We start from the raw sequence: 18,456 nt of genomic DNA, 5'->3' as shown, positions 1-18,456 counted from the left end.
GCGTCTCAATTTCTCAGACAAACCGAAAACATAAGGTATGACATTAGTTGTGAGGTATGAGTATTGTTGGGTTTGTGATGATTGTGGAATCTGTATATGTTTACCAACTACATTGAAAATTTTTCCCACAATTTGCTCAGGATATGCGTTTTGCTACAAAACCGTTTCAATGAAAGTTATTTCCTCTTTCATATTATAAACTGATTTGCAAACTGATTTTGCCGTATCAACTAAATATCTATATATAGGTACCTTTCTTTACGCTAGGGTGATGATTAGATATATAGTGGAGATATCCATTAGTATGAGTTTCTTTTCGATAAACACTCGTATCAAGAGTATTTATCAAGTTTTTGCCAAGCTCGAGAAAAAAAAGTTGATCAATATCTTGCTTTTCCAACGTGCATTTTTTTCTGGATTCTCTTGTATTCAAATAATTCAAGAAAACGTTGATATCATTTGGGTTATGGTCACAGATAGCGAAAACATACATCAACATATTTCTACTATATATTTTGGCCATTCTGGTGAGTTTCGATGTATGTTTTTTCTAAATGCTTCATGAAAATGTTACTCAGAATCAGTGACAAGGATGAACAATTGTCATTACAAATTCTTGTTAATCAAAATCATCTATGAACTGAAAAAAGTTTCATTGGTACATACTTTCAGAAGCTCCAAAATAGCTTTCACAGTTAGTTTCGTTCCATTATTCGAATTACTATTATTCTTCAATAAACTAAGTTTGTACAATTCTTCGGTTTTCATCAACCGGAACATTGGTTAAGCAACTCACAACATCGAAACTCACCAGGAGATCTCTGTTTCGGATTCGTTTTTAATGAAATCAGAATTATTCTTTATGAAACTGTTTCTATTTCCAGGTTTGTATATTTTTTATTTCAAATCTTGCTTTTTGTTTTGCAATTCCCAAAAGTTTTTCACCATGAACTCGAATCTGAACTTTTCCATTATTTTTAGAAACCAGCTATAGAAATGTTGTTTCATAATGTGTTTCATAATTATCCTTAGATATTCTGGGGAACAGTAAAATTGTAAAATTAAGTAAAATTGAGTTGCTCTGAAAAGAGAGGAGGATTTTATTACATAAACCTGTCATTACACTTTCAACAAAACATTCTTCAACATTACTTAATCATAAACTCACCTGAAAAGAGATACAAAATTTGAAGATATTGCTTCACCAGTCCCTATTAATTAAATGTTTGAATTACAATATCTTCTTTAACATAACCTACATATTCGTCACATGGAGACCAGTGACCGACAGATCTATAGATTTCAACGAATTCACAGATAAATTATACTTAAGTTAATACGCGGCAAATTCAAACTGTTCATACTAAACGAAGTGTCACTCACTTCGTTTACGGGTGTTTCAGAATTCGACGGACAAACTTATACCACGTCATTCCTCTTGTAAAATGATGAAAAATGAGGTAGGACATGTATGTCCGGAAATGAGCCGTTTCAGAAATACAGGGCGTTGAAGTTGCAAAATAAAAAGACCCTTTTCGTCGTAGCTCCCGGACTAAAAGGAATAAATTAATAAAACTCAGCAAATCGATTACGAGCTAGAATGTGCTTCCTCCAGTGGTATGTTTGCTTCAGTATCAGTAGCCAGTGGCGTTCCAGCGGGGTAATAGCTTATATTTCCCCCATTATTTTTTACGCCACTGACTTTATATCCACAACCGTCTTTTTTTTTAAATCCTTGATCAATTTTACGTAAAAACCAAATAAACATACACTATGAAAAAACCAGTAGTTTTCGAGAAAAATTGAGTTGAACTGATACGTGCATTCTTATATGGGAATAATCGATTAAAATAATTGAAATTCCAAAACCAAAATTATTTGAACTCTTTTATGATTTTACCATTAATTTAGCGCTTGCAAGTGATTGTAATTATTGTGGGTTTTCTATCATCGTACCAATTTTTGTTATGTTTAGCATATTGTAATGACAAATCATAACTCTTGAAGCTTATTTTCGTGCTTGTCAATAGATTTCATTGTTGAAATGTTTTCATTGTTCTCAGATCTTCGAGTGACTTTGTGATCTGAAAAAAAGTGACCCCAAATAAAATTTGCGATCATTCGGAATCTCGACTGAGTTAGGCTCCAATAATCCTAAAATAACACCATTATTCTGGATTTTGGGAAAATTATTTTTTGTTCACAATTTTCCTGTCTTTCCCATTCGTGAAATCACACTTCTCTTTGTAGAATCGTAAGTATCTTGAAGAATATTCATTAATAAGAAAATGAAAAACATTCTCAAAGTATACAGTGTTTTCAAATTTTCACAGATGAAGCCGAAAAACAAAATTTTTCCAGTAGACTCTAATTATACGCCTGAAAAAAAGAAATGTATTTGGAAGAAGTCAATTTATTTGAATAACCATCTGATAAGATCTTCGCTAACTCTAGTCAGTAAATGAAGTTTTTTAAATAAATGAAGAAATGGAAGTTGTCTATTTACAGCTAATTACATAACTCTTAGTTGGATGTCGGTACTCATAATTCATCTTTGAGTAGAAATATCATGTTCAAAATATACCTTCTCTACACATATTTTAGATAATGTGATAAGAAACAATACTGTTGAAATTCTAGAACAGTGAGTCATAAACACGAATTTCTTTTTGAAATTTACATTGAAAATTCAAATGTGCTTTTGAATAATAATGAGAACATCTGATGAATAATCAATAGGGTAATTGTTCGAATTTTTTTCCGTCAACACTTATACACGATCTGCAACGGCGCAACATAGAAAATCGCACTTTTTCAAATGATTCTAAATTTTCGGCAATCGTTATCGATGCAGCTTGAATGCGGGCGACTAATTCTTCTTGGCTTTTTGGTTCTGTTTCATAAACCAGTGACTTCATATGACCTCAAAGAAAATAGTCAACAGGATTCAAATCTGGTGATCTGGCAGGCCATGTGTGGGGTCCACCTCGACCAATCCAATTGTCACCGAATTTCCGATTTAGGTACTCTCTAGCAGCTAACGAAAAATGAACAGAAGCACTGTCGTGCTGAAACCACATTCCATTCCGGATATTCAGAGGAACATCTTCTAACAATTCAGGCAATACTTCTCCCAAGAAAGTGCTATAACTATCCCCAATCAAATTATCTGGTAAAAGATAAGGACCAACTAAACGGTTTTCTACTATTCCTGCCCAAACATTCAATGAAAATTTTGTTTGATGGCCATGAGGATGAATAGCAAAAGGATTTTCCTCGGCCCAAATATGGCTATTGCGAGAATTGAAAATACCTTCCCTTGTGAATTTTGCCTCATCAGTGTGTAAAACTTGCTTGATAAATTCCGGATTATTTCTCCACATACTTAAAAACCATCGAGAAAATTCAATTCGATCTGGATAGTCCTCTGGTTTCAGTGCCTGAACTTTTCTCAGTCGATATGGGTATAACTGCTGTTCATGCAAAGTCCTCCAAACAGATGATGAAGACACATGCAGCACTCTAGCTATAGATCTACTACTTTCAGACGGATGTTCAGCAGCATAGTTCAATATCTCCTCTTCTGTGATATAATTTCTTACAGTTCTCTGTATACCTGCATTCCTTCTGGTAATTAAAAAACTTCCTGTTTCCCTGAGTCTTCTGTCCACGTTTTCGAACGTTTTCCAATTAGGAATTCTATTTCTTCCAGGAAAATTTTCACGATACATTCTTTGTGCCAACCTTCCATTTCGTCCCGATTTTCCATAAATAAGGTGCATGTCCGCTAACTCTTCGAATGGAAAATTCATTTTTATTATACGAAATACACAATCAAACACTTTCTGACAGCTACGTTAACTTGGAAGTGTCATACGAATTTCATTTCATTTCCACAGCCCCCTAACAAATTTATTGTTGTCAATGAATAAAGTAATCCTCATTGCTTAGGTGGATCAAAGATTGTTATAAGTCACGTGAATGTATTCTGAAACTATTCAACCAGTGGCTGAAGAACTCGAGAATATCGGTACAGTTATCTAACAAAACTATAATAGATATGCCCAGGAAACATTGTAGATGGCTAAGGTTGAAACAAGTAATGGTATTTTGGTTAATCGATAAAACTTGGATTTTTACCCAGTGAGAGAAGATAATTCGATAAAACATTCTGAGTTCAATTTTGTTGTCTTTGAAAATCGTTTGGATGGAACATTTTATTAAAAAATAAATCTCGAGGTAAAGCCATTCAGTAGGTCTGCGGGCTCACAACATATCTGCAAATAAAGTTGGTAAAATGGTAGAAAATCCGCAATATGTCGACGAAGTGAATAATTTTTCAAGCACACAATGAATGGTAGAATGATGAAAGAGTTCAAATAATTTCGGTTTTGGAATTTCGATTATTTTACTCGATTATTAATATTCCCATATGAGAATGCACCTATCAGTTCAACTCAATTTTTCTCGAAAACTACTGGTTTTTTCATAGTGAATGTTTATTTGGTTTTTACGTAAAATTGATCAAGGAATTCAAAAAAAAGACGGTTGTGGATATAAAGTCAGTGGCGTAAAAAATAAGGGGGGAAATATAAGCTATTATCTCGCTGGAACGCCACTGGCTACTGATACTGAAGCAAACATACCACTGGAGGAAGCACATTCTAGCTCGTAATCGATTTGCTGAGTTTCATTAATTTATTCCTTTTAGTCCGAGAGCTACGACGAAAAGGGTCTTTTTATTTTGCAACTTCAACGCCCTGTATTTCTGAAACGGCTCATTTCCGGACACACATGTCCTACCTCATTTTTCATAATTTTGCAAGAGGAATGACGTGGTATAAGTTTGTCCGTCGAATTCTGAAACACCATGTATACATTTTTATGCACAATTAAGATGTTAGCATGTAGACATCTGATTTTTTCTCCTGTGTAGTGATTATTTCCTTCATATATGTCTTCGTAATTATCACTTTCATTTAATTACTCTGGAACTATTTCATATACAATCGGAACTCATCATATCCTTTATTAATTATGATAATTTGTATCATGTCAACTCTTACATTTTATGTATAAAGCATGTCATAACTGAAGTTTTCGGTGAATGATTTGTTCAGAAATGAAATTAGTGGTATAAAGCTACCAACTGTCTTCAAACCAAATCCAAAACACATGTTTTCAATAATTTATCCAAACAACAAAGTTCATAGAGTATTTTCAAGAAAGCACGTGATGAGTTGTTTGATGTGGAAAAATCACAGTGAAGATCATCGAATATGAACATTTGCCTCTTCCTCATTGTATATGTTTAGGAATCCACATCATACATTTAAGAAACTACAATCCTCAACTCAGTGGAAAAAAGTCATTATTTTATAGGCTCGAGTCCCAACCACAGTTGTTCACCTTCTGGGCGCATATTGAATGTTCTCTTAGATAGATTGAAGTTTTGCACTGTTTCTTTTATCGAAACAACTCCAAAGTTGGCCAACAAATGGAACATTAACAATTTAATTTCTAAAAGTGCAAATCTTGATCCAATACAATTTCTGGGACCAATGCCGAATGGAAGATAAGAGTTCGGCACAATTTTTGATTTGTTTCCTTCGTTGAATCTTTCGGGATCAAATAGTTTCGGTTCGGGGAAAAATTTAGGGTCATGATGTAGTGCCACTATTGGGATCCACAAAACTGTCCCTTTCTCTATGAGTAAGGGTTTTTCCAGTGGACCAGCTGGTGGAATGGTATATGGGCGACTGCAGAGCCGGTCAACCTCTACATTGATGGGATATTTCCTCAGGGTTTCTGAAAAGAAAAATTTTTTCAACATTGACGTTTCTCATCAACAATTATAAGCTTGGGTTATTGTAGGGATATATGAATTGATTATAAAACAATGAGAGAACATGAAATAATAACTCAATTCATGAGAAAGGCTTTTTGTGAAAATCTTTTGTTTGAATAATACAAAAAATGTCGACAAGAGTCCTGAGAATAGGGTCCAATATTAGGTGATGGGTCAGTATCCACCTGGTTCCTGAAAACCCTTGTTTTGAGTTACTGCAGGTCGACCACTTCAGATCCATCTTTGATGTCCACCTTCAAGGCTGGAACTTTCGAATCAATATTTCACAAACCAACGTTAACGAACAGTGCGTTCATTAACACTATTATTTCCAAATGCCATTCATTCTTCGAGCTGTTTGATTTGAACTCGTAGAGAAAATTTGGTCGTAAATTGGCAAATTTTATTCTATTGGAGATAAATTTGTCCTCTTGCCCATGCAGTTTGTGCAATACATTTTCATACAGTTTTGCACTGAAGCTAACATCAAATTAGTTGTGCCTCACGATACTTTTCTTCTTAGTCTCTCCAATCGTTTTTTTCTTGTTATTTTCAAAAAAACTGGTTTTTGAGGACTGCTATATGAAAATCTATGAATATAGTTTCACATTCCCTCATTGTCTTTTTTCTATTGAATTTATTACTCTCCACTTGTTTTTTAGTCGTATTTGTCCGGTTTCTTTTCTTTAACTTCACGACTTCCAATGAACTCTCCAATAGTTGGGAAGTTGCTTACTGTAAAGCACGTTTGCGCCCTTCACACAGTTTTTGAGGCACAGTACTCTCATAGATCTGAGTTTGAAGGTTGATGACTGACAAGACAAACTTGAACTTTCCTCTGAAGCTGAAGATGACTTAACAGAACCTTTCATACGGCTAAGTTGGCGAAAAATAATCATTTATTCTTCATTAGACATTTTTTTTTGACCATCCACACCATTCGGGCGTCGAAAACAGCTTCTTGGTCTCTTGCATTTTCAATTTCATTTCCATAACTATTTTCCAAACTTACAAAAACATGAGATATGCAATCAAGTTCCAGAATTACATAAAAAAACAACACCAACCTGAAACAACTAAATCCATATATTTCATTCCCAGGAGGGCTTCGTATGTTATCTTTCCTTCGTTGATATAGAGAGTTTTCTCAATCTCTGCCCTTAGTCTCATTTGAATACTCTGATTTGAAGCAAGTTCAAAACACATGAAAGACATACAAATTGCCATTTGGTCAAGACCAGCGAAAAAGAAAATCATTGCTTGGGCAACGATATCATCGTCTGTTATATTTCTCGTCTGTGTACCTGCAATGAATACATTTTTTGTTAATATAGCACAGAATGCAAATATTGTATCTTCCCAAGCCTTTTGACTTTCCCTCTAACACATGATAGGTTCACAAAAGGAAAACGCACAATACAGAAAATAGCAGCCACTAACGGTTTCCCGAGGGGTATTGTATATGACATAATTAGAAAAAAATATGCAAAATATTGCGATGCAAAATATTATGAACAGACAAAAAGATCTATTAAAGTGAGATATAAAGAACACATAGCACACTCAAAATATGGAAGACCTGAAAAATCAGCAGTCGCCCATCAGATTTTGCAACAAAACCATTCCATAGATTTCAGTTCTTTAAGATTAATTAGACAAGTTAACAACAACAGGCAACTAGATACCTATGAGAGTGTAGAGATAAGTAAACACAATAATATTATGAATAACGATAACGGACCAATACCAAATAGCATACTATATAGCTTGTTGAAATAATATTGTTGAGTTCACTGATTACTACAAAAAGACACATTGTAAATATATTTAGATAGGCAATATTTTGAAACTAACTTATAGCTATACTAACTATATAGCTGAAAATTGTTCTATATATAGCTGTAACATTCAAACATACATAAGGACATATTGTAAAATAATAGATAGGCAAATTGTAAAATTAATTTAGGGTGGTACACTTGTATGGGTGGTATTACTGATTACCTACCTGTATGATGTACCTGAATAGCATAAATAGCTTTAATTTTGAGAAGTTTCTAGTTTTATCTTTCTCTTGAAGATGATCACTTGGTGATCGAAACACGTGTCGAGGTGTAAAAATAACGATTTGGTGTTGGGAAGAAACTCCAGTAATATTCGCTAGATGATACCAAAACCCAGAAATATTGCATATATTGGACAGAACTCTTTGGATTTGCTATAGTTCACAGTGGTCATGGGGAAACAAGACGTAATCAAAACATTCCCAAAAATGAATTTCAAACCTTTCTCTTTTGAATGTTATATGTCATCGTCGTGGTTGAACTCATGCCCTATGACCAGAAGATGGTTTGCAAATGTGAAATTGGTCTTCACAATCAAGAAACTCTCCTATGTTCCTATGTTCCTTTATTCTTTGAAAAAAGGTTCACCCCGTTTGGCAGATATAAATTTTTGGACAAGAACCTCAAGTCAATTGATTTAGTCGACACTAAAATTATGTCTTTGTTTTGAAAAAAAAATTTTGAAAAAATCATGATTCCTTTTGTAAGTCACGTCCAAGTCTTCTTTAAAAAAATTATATTATTGGTGGGTTTACCAAAGTATGTCAATGTTGTGTGGCTTGTTTTCTAAATTTTCTGTCAATAATATCTACCTAGTAATCGTTGTTGACAGCAATTAGTTTCAATCTGAAAATTTCTCTCTCACAAAATTATCCATATAAGAATATAAAACAATAAAAACATAACTTCAGTGTATAATAGATCAGAGTATATAAGTTGACTTGTGGTTATTGTCCAAAAATTTATATTGTTTTTTGGTAGTCAATAGGCCGGTAGGTCGATAGCCGGCCGGTTCGACGTGGGTGCTTTGTTCACTCTCCCAATCGACCAATGTGTGAGTCGCTTGTTCAAGCCGCAGGCTGAACGATCGATTTTCACTTGCTATCGTCCAACCCGTGTTAGGAATCACACGTTAAAAGGTAAGACCTCGGTAGTCCTTAGCTCACACAAGTTTCGACTTCTGAGGGTTGTCGTTCGTAGGGGTGCGACAGCTTGTTAACACCACTACTAATATTATAAATGCGAATGTAAGTTTGTTTGTTATGGTTTCACACGAAAACTACTTATCATGAAATTCTGTACTTATGTTCTTAGAGATATTAGAAGTAACGTAGGATACTTTTTATAAAAAAAAAAATATTTTTTATGTAAGATAAAGATATTATTAAGTAGGTAAGTGGTCATATGATTCAAATTATTGTACAACAAAAAGCACCAATTATACAGAATTGAGTCAGTATGAACACGCACGCCTAAGGAAGCTAGTGTATAATATTGCTGCGGATAATTGAAAATCTCACAATGGAGTGTAATTTGAGTATAGTTGAATTCAATCTTAATCAACCATCTCCCTTGATATATTTTATTTCTCTACTCTCAAGACAGAGGCAGGTGAAATTTTTCAGCTAATCTCAAATCCAAGAAGGATAGTTGCCAAATACAAGCCCATAGGGTCTATTGCGACTGCGTTCTTCAACTAGTTAGGTGAAGTTTCCTATAACTTTCCTAAAAACGTTTCTCAATATACAGAAACTCATGAAAGTCATACGTGAATCAGCTTACGGGAAAGCAATCACAGCTTTCATACCTTCCACTGAAGATGTAGCTCAGAACATATCTATAGACTTTTTTGCAATACACTCTGTAAGGAATACTAAACTATATAGACCTGAATGACCTAATTAGTGTTCCGCATTATGCCAGCAATGTAAAGGGTTCTTCTCCATCATTGATAGTGATCTGATTTCAGAAAAAAAAGCATCACCTAGATTTCATGCACTGGCACCATTGTGTGGAGCAGGTTAGGTAATAAAAGGAAGAAATACGTGTAAAATTCAACATCATCATGCATCCTAGTCAATCAGTTTCCTTCAGAATGATTCCAGATTATACAATAACCATTTTGGGATCAATAGGGAACTGCGTTGGGCGTCTCAATCGTGTCCTCGGTTTATTTTTTGACTTCTCAGGACATCACTAGGACAAACTGAGGACTATGAGGGAGAAATCAGCGATCACTTGTGACGTCATGCAATGAGTGAACTGTGATTGATTTTAGAGACTTTTCGGAACTATTGACATCAACAAAATATTACCTGGGGAAAGACCACGCCATATTCTGTATGAGAAAGTGACCAGTAATTCAGGATATGTTCGGGCGCTAGCATATAAAATGATGACAACATTAAAATATACCAAAAAAAATCATGTGAAGTATCTCTAGGTCTCCTAGATGCAGGATCTTCTAGTGTCAAAGAAATTGCTTTTATCTAGTCAGTCTGTTCTGTAGAACAGCATTCCTACCAGAACTCATGGATAGAATGAGAAATGCTCACGTTGAAATTATCTCAGGAACAGTTTATGAAGTGACCAATGAATATGTAAACGAAATTCATCATTGTCAGGAAGTGAATGTTAAACATTGATTGGGATGAACTGAAGTGAACTTTCAGTGAGAATCTCATTGAAATCAAATGATAAACAAATGGAAGACCTCAGAAGAGGTATCACAAACTCCATAAAATATAAATTGAGCTTCCTTATAAGCTTTATCAATATCGGATTTTTGTCTGAATTTAAGAGCTTCACCAAAAAACTAGGTATTTCTGATGATTTACCTGTAGTTTCTTCCTGTACAGTGGCGTAACCTGTATTCATGTGGTTGTCTTCCTTCTCTAATTTTTTCTTTCCTTCCTTCGCTTCCATCAGTAGATGTATCAAATCATAACGCACAATGCCTTTTTCCTTCCTTGTTTTTATGGTACTATGGATGAGGTCGTGAAAGTATATCCTCTGTTTCTCTGTATACACCTTGATATTCAACATCTGAAGAATTGAAAATATTTGCGAGTGAAAAAAAAATTGAAATTGTTCAGATCGAAATTCATACAAATTATATTTTGATGAAAGAAAAAATATATTGCAAATTTCTCCTTAGGCGTTTCAAACAATACGTAAATAAGTGTTTCAATACGGAAAAGTGATACATCAGGTACGAATTTTCGCACACAACATGCTACTGTTGAAAGATGATGAAAACAAGATTCAATATTTTGCTCTACGGAAGAGTATAATATTGTTTATGTGAGTTGAAATTTCCTATTTCACACCTAGTGAAATAAGGAGCGCTAATATTCTATAATTTTTCAATGGGCAAATTCAGGATGAATGAAAACACGTTTCTGAATTCGTAGTTGAATTTAGCAAGATATGATAGATTGCTGTTTAGGATCGTATCAGTATTGGTTGAACGTTGAGCTCAACATAAATTTAGTAGATGACTTAGACAAACGTTTGCAGTTTTGTGAGTTATTCAGTGAATGATTGAAATATAATCCGAATTTTTTGTGAAACTTTTTGAAATTATAACTTCTTATGGGAGGGTAAACCGTTTCTTTACCTAATGCGTGATGGCGCCAGTTTGTCTGGCTTCCCTTCCTCTCACACATACGTCAGTGGAAGGTAGGCTCCTCCTCTCTCATCTGACAGACGATCAGTGTTTAGTGTGCGTTAGACATGTACAATGGACTGTATTATAAAAATCTAACCAGCAAGCACGACGACATAGCCACACCAAATTCAACTAGAAGAATTGACCTCTTACCTCTTCCACCTTACATAATTTCCCTCATCAAAAATAAGCTATACAGCAGTCAAAATAGAGTGGAACCAACTCAACTTCCGCATTTGTGTATTCATCAACCAATTCACTCAGTAAAGGTGAAAAGAGGTGACGAAATCTTAGGCTACCGAGACTGGATAGCTTTCTGGCATAAATTCATTACAGGACAAAAACGAAAAACCGTCAGTCACCTCGAGCTTGATGGCAACATCATTTACAATCCCTCAAATAAAGCAAAAACCTTCCGAGAAAATTTAAAACGTACGTTCCAGCTTCCGAAAAATATTCACTTCGACAACCGTCATTTGAACTTCGTACAACCACAAGTCGTCGCTCATCTGGGCAGACATCCCGATCAAGTTAATTTCGACCGAAACTGCCCCCTAAGATCCCCCTTCAGTGAAGAAGACATACTCCAAGCTATCCACCACGGAAATAATACTGCCCCTGGACCAGATTCTATTAAACGTCGAATTCTGAAAATCCTCCCCGACTCCTCCCTAACACATCTCCTACACGTCCTGGATGCATGTTTGAAACATGCAAATTTCCCATCTGTTTGGAAACAGGCAAATACTATCCTTATCACCAAACCTCGAAAAGGCCCCTCCTTCCCTCTCATCCCCAAAGCCGGAGTCCCCCAGGGCTCAGTTCTTGCACCAACCTATTCTTGATCTATGTGCACGACTCTCCTTCCATTCAAAAGATCCTACAATATGCAGATGATACAATCCTATACACCTCCACCACCAGCACCCGTATCCTACAAAGACAATCCCAAATAATAATAAACCACTATTAGCACTGGTGCAACTACAACATGTGGTGAGTCGAAATAAACCCCCTTGAAACCCAGACCATTCTATTCAGACACCGTAACACCACCACCCGTCCCAAACATAATACCGACCACTTGAATCTCAGACTGTTAGGAGAGAATCTCCACCTCCAAAACTCGGTGTCCTACCTGGAGGTTACTTCGACGAGTACCCTCAACTGGGAGACCGACCTTGGAGAAACCCTGGACAGAGTCCGGAAAAGGGCCAATCTCCTAAAAGTGCTGAATGTCAAGCTCGGTAGATCTGTCTGCCTTAAAATCTGTTTTTCCAATAATCAGCTTCACCAGTGAAACTCTTACACATCTACAAAACCTTCATAAGACTGGTCATGGGCCACAAAGCCACGATCTACAGCACCCTCTCCCAAAGACAAATCCAGAGAATATTAAGAACCGAGAGAAGAATCTTGAAAACATCCATAACCTCTCATGACTTATATAACCAAATAGATATCACGACAATCAATTTGAGATTTCAGGAACTATAACAGTTCCATCCCATGGAAGCCCAGCGAATGCGCCTAAAGGATACCACGGAAAAAGCTCCCATTTCCTCAAGCCAGACTCCTGGGGTAAGTGGAAGATCCAACGGAGCAGATCCAGAATATTCTGGACGAATATCCATTAGCTATTCAATAGCGGAAGATCACGCCCTGGAACACTCTGAGAACTCAACTTGAAGACCAATCACACCACACCTGGCTCAATACAAACTTACTCCCCCCCCGAATAATGACCAGAGACACGGACGAGGACACCCGAACTACTAAAGGAAATCACTCAGAAACACTAGCACATATAGGATAAAATAATTGTTACCCAGAAGAGGCATAAGCCTATACCAGGGCCCCAACTTAAACATAAAATAAATAACACTGTAAAATACTACCCCCCCAAAAACGAATAAAAACATGATCAGGCAAGCACGTAATATTCTTTCATTATGTGAAACGTGGCTTGAAAAATATGATGATAGTTTTGTTGTGTCTGTACATTATTAGTAGGTATCATTATTTATTTCTACAAAAGTAACAATTGGCTTGAGGTAGCTATAATATATGTACATACACAAAATATTCAATAGAAGATTTTATTGATAAATAACCATTCCTTACATTATAATATTGATATACATGAAATTTAAGTATCACCTAAGCTTTTCTCAAATTGAACAATTTCAATAGTGAATAGTTCAACTTAGATTAGTTTAAGCCTTCTACCGGGCGAAGGCTTTACAGAAAACGGCCGAAGCGAAGCTCTCTGGCTTACAGAGACAGGCTTGTCTAACTATGAGTGGTGCCATCAGTACCACACCGTTAGCGGCCATGGAGATCTTTCTAGATCTACCTCCTCTCCAGAAAAGAGAGGCTTGAGGGACTGCATACAGACTTGTGCACATTACCAATTGCACAAATCAATTCAATGCAGAGTGCAACAGACTGTTGGTTGACATTGGAAGTAATAGCACTCTAGAAATGACCTGTGACTTTATGCCTCCAACTGTCAACTACGAACTGCCTTATGAAGTACTACTCCCGAGTAGAGAGGACTGGATTCTCCGGAAGAAAGAAATATTAAGAGCAGATAGTTGTTGGTTCATAGATGGATCAGTAACATTTTCCGGTTCTGGTGCAGGTGTTTTTAGTCGCAGACTCAGGGCAGAGTTACCTACATTCCTACAATAAATCATGTTGGATAAATCCAACCTCACTCACAAGTCGATGAAAATATTCTTGGACAGTCAAGCGGCGTTGAAAGCTCTAAGCTCCTACCCAGCAAAGTCTAAATTGGTAGCAAACTGCCAAAAACGACTCTCCTCGATAAGAAGAATTAACGGATTTTCCCTGGTCTGGATTCCTGGTCATACTGGCCTGGCAGGCAATAAAGCTGCTGATTCTCTTGCAAAGGAGGGTGCTACAAGCGGCTTCATTGGACCTGAAACTGTAATTGGCATCGCTTTGGGCTTTGCTAAACAAACACTGAACACCTGGATGGCAAGAAGATTCATGAACTTCTGGCAGAATCTTTCAGGATTAGCTCACTAAAAGGCGTTTATTCACCCTTCGAAGCTTGATACCAAACAGTTGTTGGACAACAGTAGGGATGAAATACGATGTCTAACAGGCCTTCTTACATATGCAGAGACTTGGACTGTCAGAAGACAGTGTGTGTCGCCTCTGCCTGGAAATGGAAAACAGCAAAGCATATACTTTGTGCCTGCCCCGCTGCTCTCACCATCTGACCTGAAAGACCACTCACCATACAAACTAATCGGCTTCGTTAAGAAGCTTGGGTTTATTTGGTCGAGTGTGAATAGGTGTGAGCCACAATAAACCCTTGTGGGTTACGGTGGAGAGTCGAATAGACCCACTCACTTCAGACCTACCTACCTCTACCGGGCGCCCTGAGCCGCACACTTATTTTTCTGAAAGGGGTTGTTGATCGATGTTATTGTCCGATTTGGTTTATTGAAATTCTATATTTGGCTCATGAAATTCACACAAAGCATCTTTTGGAACTGAACACATGAGCTGGAATTTATGACAACTCTCATGTCGATACATAAAATGACAGAAGAAAATTCTAGAATGATGCATCTTCCCAATATACTCATACTGTTCGTCAGTATTTGAATAATACGATTTCTGGCAAATGATTTGGTAAAACCACTTTCTGCTTCGATACGTTTGTTGGAGGTTAAAATGGACACCAATATGGCACAATCATGTCGCTGGAATTGCAGAAGCCGCTTCTCAAAAACTTCGGAATACCATTCCGAACCAGAAAACTGTACACACTTTTGTTATTTTATAAAGCTCAGATAAGACCTTCTTTAGAGTATCATTCACATGTATGGAGCCCCGCCCCCCAGCACACCCTGAAGCTACTGGATTCCATCCAGAAAAGAGCCATTTGCCGGATTGAGATACGAACATCATTTGCAACTTTGATAGTTTGAAAAATCGACGAAGGGTTGAAGATTTGTCTCTCTTTTATAGATACTTTCACGGAAGGTGTTCGAGTGACTTGGCACATTTCATTCCACCAAGAGCGGTAAATAGAAGAAATACGCGACGGACGTTGGCTGCTCATCGTTGAGGTTCAACTCAATACACCTCGAATTTCACTGTTTAAAAACTCTTTCATTTGGAGAACTGCGTTGATGTGGGAGAAACTTTCAGAGAATATTTTCACAAATCAATTTAATCTCCAGCGATTCAAATCCAACGTGAATTGCACCGCCCTTAAAGAGACTGAAGGATTTTCTTGTAGTGCTTGTGTTTTTTCCTTAAAAAAAGTGGCCATGTGGTTAGTTTCATTTATTGGTGAACACAATTTATGGAATTTACTCAGCACAATTCTGGTATCTGTAGAGTAGGGAGAACAACTCTCGAGGAGTTGTCCTCCTAGATCATGGTCATTCCTGTCCTTTCTGGGAAGGTGAACAGGTCACTGGGAGACATCTCCTTCATATTGGCAGGTGTAGGCCAAGACTCGCCGAACACACACTCTCTTTGGCAACCTTAACTTGTCTCACGGTGGCCTCCGTGAAGGTTTTGAAAGGTGCAGCGAAATTACTGTCGTTGCGCGGCTTATTCAACCTTCTTGGGGTTCCCTCCGTGGAGGTGCACAAGTGAGGGAGCTTTCCTGCAGGGGCAGCTGGTTCCTTTCCTTTATTCTGCTATGTCCAGCCTCATTCCAAGCGGTAGATTGGGGTGGACATTTCTGTTCATTGAAGTGTCTCAGCATAGTTATTGCTGACTATCGGAATTCGAAACTGAAATTCTACCGAACGTCTGAAACTGTTTTGGATAAAACATTTATCATGGATCATGGTCTGGTACACTTCTTGAAGGAAAAAGTAGGTATCAGGTGCCATTGAGAAAGGAGATAAACGCTCACCTTACATAACCTGGGGATTATGAGATATCCATATAAAGCAAAATTTTTCCAGAATCCAGTGAAATCTGTCATCGCTTTTCCCATTCGAAAAAAATGATTATTTTCATCACTTATTGAATCAACTTTCAACCCGAAAGCACAAGAAGCTATAACGTCATTTGCGAAACGAGAAAAGAAACTGATTGCTTCTATCTTCTCAGAACTCTTCTTCAGTAAACATTTGACAAAATGTTCGGCAGTTTCTGATATCAGGTAAAACATCATTTTCATTTTGGAACTGGTGAATGAAGGGCTCAGAATTGGTCTCATTTCTCTCCATTTTTCACCTATAACAAAATAATTCAAATTGAAGGGGTTATATTTTCAGGAGTGATTAAATTTTGGGAAATAAAGTTTTTGGTTTTCTACCACTCCATCTTGATACAAAAAAAGGATGAGGGAATCTTCAAAGAAAGGAAGGAAGTAATCAATTTGAAAATAAGTAAAAGTGTTCCATGTAAGTGCAATTTGACACCATTCATTCAAAGTAGAACTCGTGTGAATGATATCTGATTTTTATTCCACAACGATTGTTTGAAATACAAACTGAGTAGAAAAAAGTATCTCCTGTATAATTCAGTGTTCATATAGAAGTATTTGTTTAGATAGATTTTTTTTTCGTGTAATTCAATGTTTATATGAAAGTAGCTGTTTCAGGAGGACTTTCTTTCAGTTTGTGTCTGAAAGTTTCTTCTTTGCATGATCTACACATCCATGTATAGAGTTACTTATTTTCAAATTGATGACTTCCTTCCTTTCTTTGAAAGATTCCCTCATCCTTTTTCTGTATCAAGATGGAGTAGTAGAAAGCCAAAAACTTTCCCAAAAATAATTCAATAATTTTCAATTATGAATGGAATGACTCGTTACTTGAGAATAGTCACACTGTCCGTGATAACAACTTCAACAAAAATGTGTCATTCTAGAATGAAACATTTTTGAGAGATTAGTTAAATTATTATTATGGTTAGTGATACTTTTGATTTCGATCATAACAAACTGCTACTACACAACGTACCAATATCAATAATGTTCCATTTCATTAGCTCTGACTTCCATTGTCTAATATGATATAAATTGATTTGGAATCCCTGAAAGAATCTGTAGAAAAATTAAAAAAAATGGAAAAGGTCAGCTGAAAACAACAATTATATAAAGCAAAAAACTGAAATCAATCAAGCAGAACACGACCAACTCCCGCCAAACCGTCAGTTTCCGTTAAAACCGATGAAACGGTGAGAGGGAAGAGGGGATAAGTGAAAGCACTCGAATGACCTATAAATAGTCAGATCTCTGAGGAATAAGTGCAGTTATCACCCGAAGACGATTGTGGATACTAATAATAGAAACGTCGTGAAATTACTTGGTTTGGTATCTTTGAATTTTTGATTTTCATTTCTCGTTAATAGTTTTTCAATTTTCATCTCGTGTTGATAGTTCAATTTTTTTTTATTTTTTGATTATTGCTTGTATTTTGTGTCATTGTAATTTCAGTTTTTTTGATTAATATAATTGTTATTTTCAGCTAACATTTTTGATTTTCTTACAGATTTTTCTAGGGATTTTAAATCAATTTATACCATATCTGACAATGAAAGTCCGAACTGATGAAATGCGCCATGAAACATTGTCAACCACCTTCAAACAATATTGTTTCAGTTTTGATATAGAATACGACTCAATTCTGTCGAATGGTAAATAAACTCGTTGCTGGTTGAACGTGCTGATCTCAGGACAATGGGGGACATCGATGTTTTAGATTAAGACACTTGTCTTATCGCCTCTTCAGCATCAATCTGGATTTTATTACAAGATGAAGCAATCAATTCATTCATAACGTTAAGATTTCATGTCACGGATGAGCTGAATATATTCATATCACGATAGTAGTACGTAATAGGATTCATTCGCTTGATTGATTCAATCCCAGTCGAAGGAATCTTGTTTGAATTGAAAAAGGGTATAAGAGAGGTTAATTTTGGGAATGGATGGTTTTGGCTTCTTACTTCCTCTTTTTGATACCAAAAAAAATGTGGGAATCTTCCAAAGAAAGGAAGAAAGCAATTGATTTCAAGATAAACTCTTCAAAAATATGTATTTATCATGCATAGAAGTTACTTTCAATCAACTAAAAGAATAAAAG

The 18,456-nt window shown here is 36.2% G+C and overlaps 1 protein-coding gene across 1 annotated transcript in view; it reads right to left on the bottom strand.

The window, feature by feature from the left end:
* Window positions 1–1,071: 1,071 nt before the first annotated feature.
* Window positions 1,072–18,456, bottom strand: part of LOC141484731 (cytochrome P450 9e2-like) — a 38,094-nt gene continuing 20,709 nt past the window's right edge. The window contains exons 4-7 of the mRNA XM_074180019.1: window positions 16,275–16,600; window positions 10,530–10,737; window positions 6,916–7,152; window positions 1,072–5,808 (exon numbers count right to left, since the gene is read on the bottom strand). Of these exons, the coding sequence (XP_074036120.1) occupies window positions 5,372–5,808; window positions 6,916–7,152; window positions 10,530–10,737; window positions 16,275–16,600 (1,208 nt within the window). The 3' untranslated portion in view covers window positions 1,072–5,371. The remainder of the gene's footprint in view (window positions 5,809–6,915; window positions 7,153–10,529; window positions 10,738–16,274; window positions 16,601–18,456) is intronic.

The sequence above is a fragment of the Leptinotarsa decemlineata genome, unplaced genomic scaffold (assembly GCF_025532065.1).
Source record: "Leptinotarsa decemlineata unplaced genomic scaffold, Ldec_3_MD MMD2_P_RNA_scaffold_2, whole genome shotgun sequence".
NCBI lineage: Eukaryota > Metazoa > Arthropoda > Insecta > Coleoptera > Chrysomelidae > Leptinotarsa > Leptinotarsa decemlineata.
Note: the sequence above shows the minus strand (reverse complement) of the source record. Positions and strands in the feature narration are given on the sequence as shown.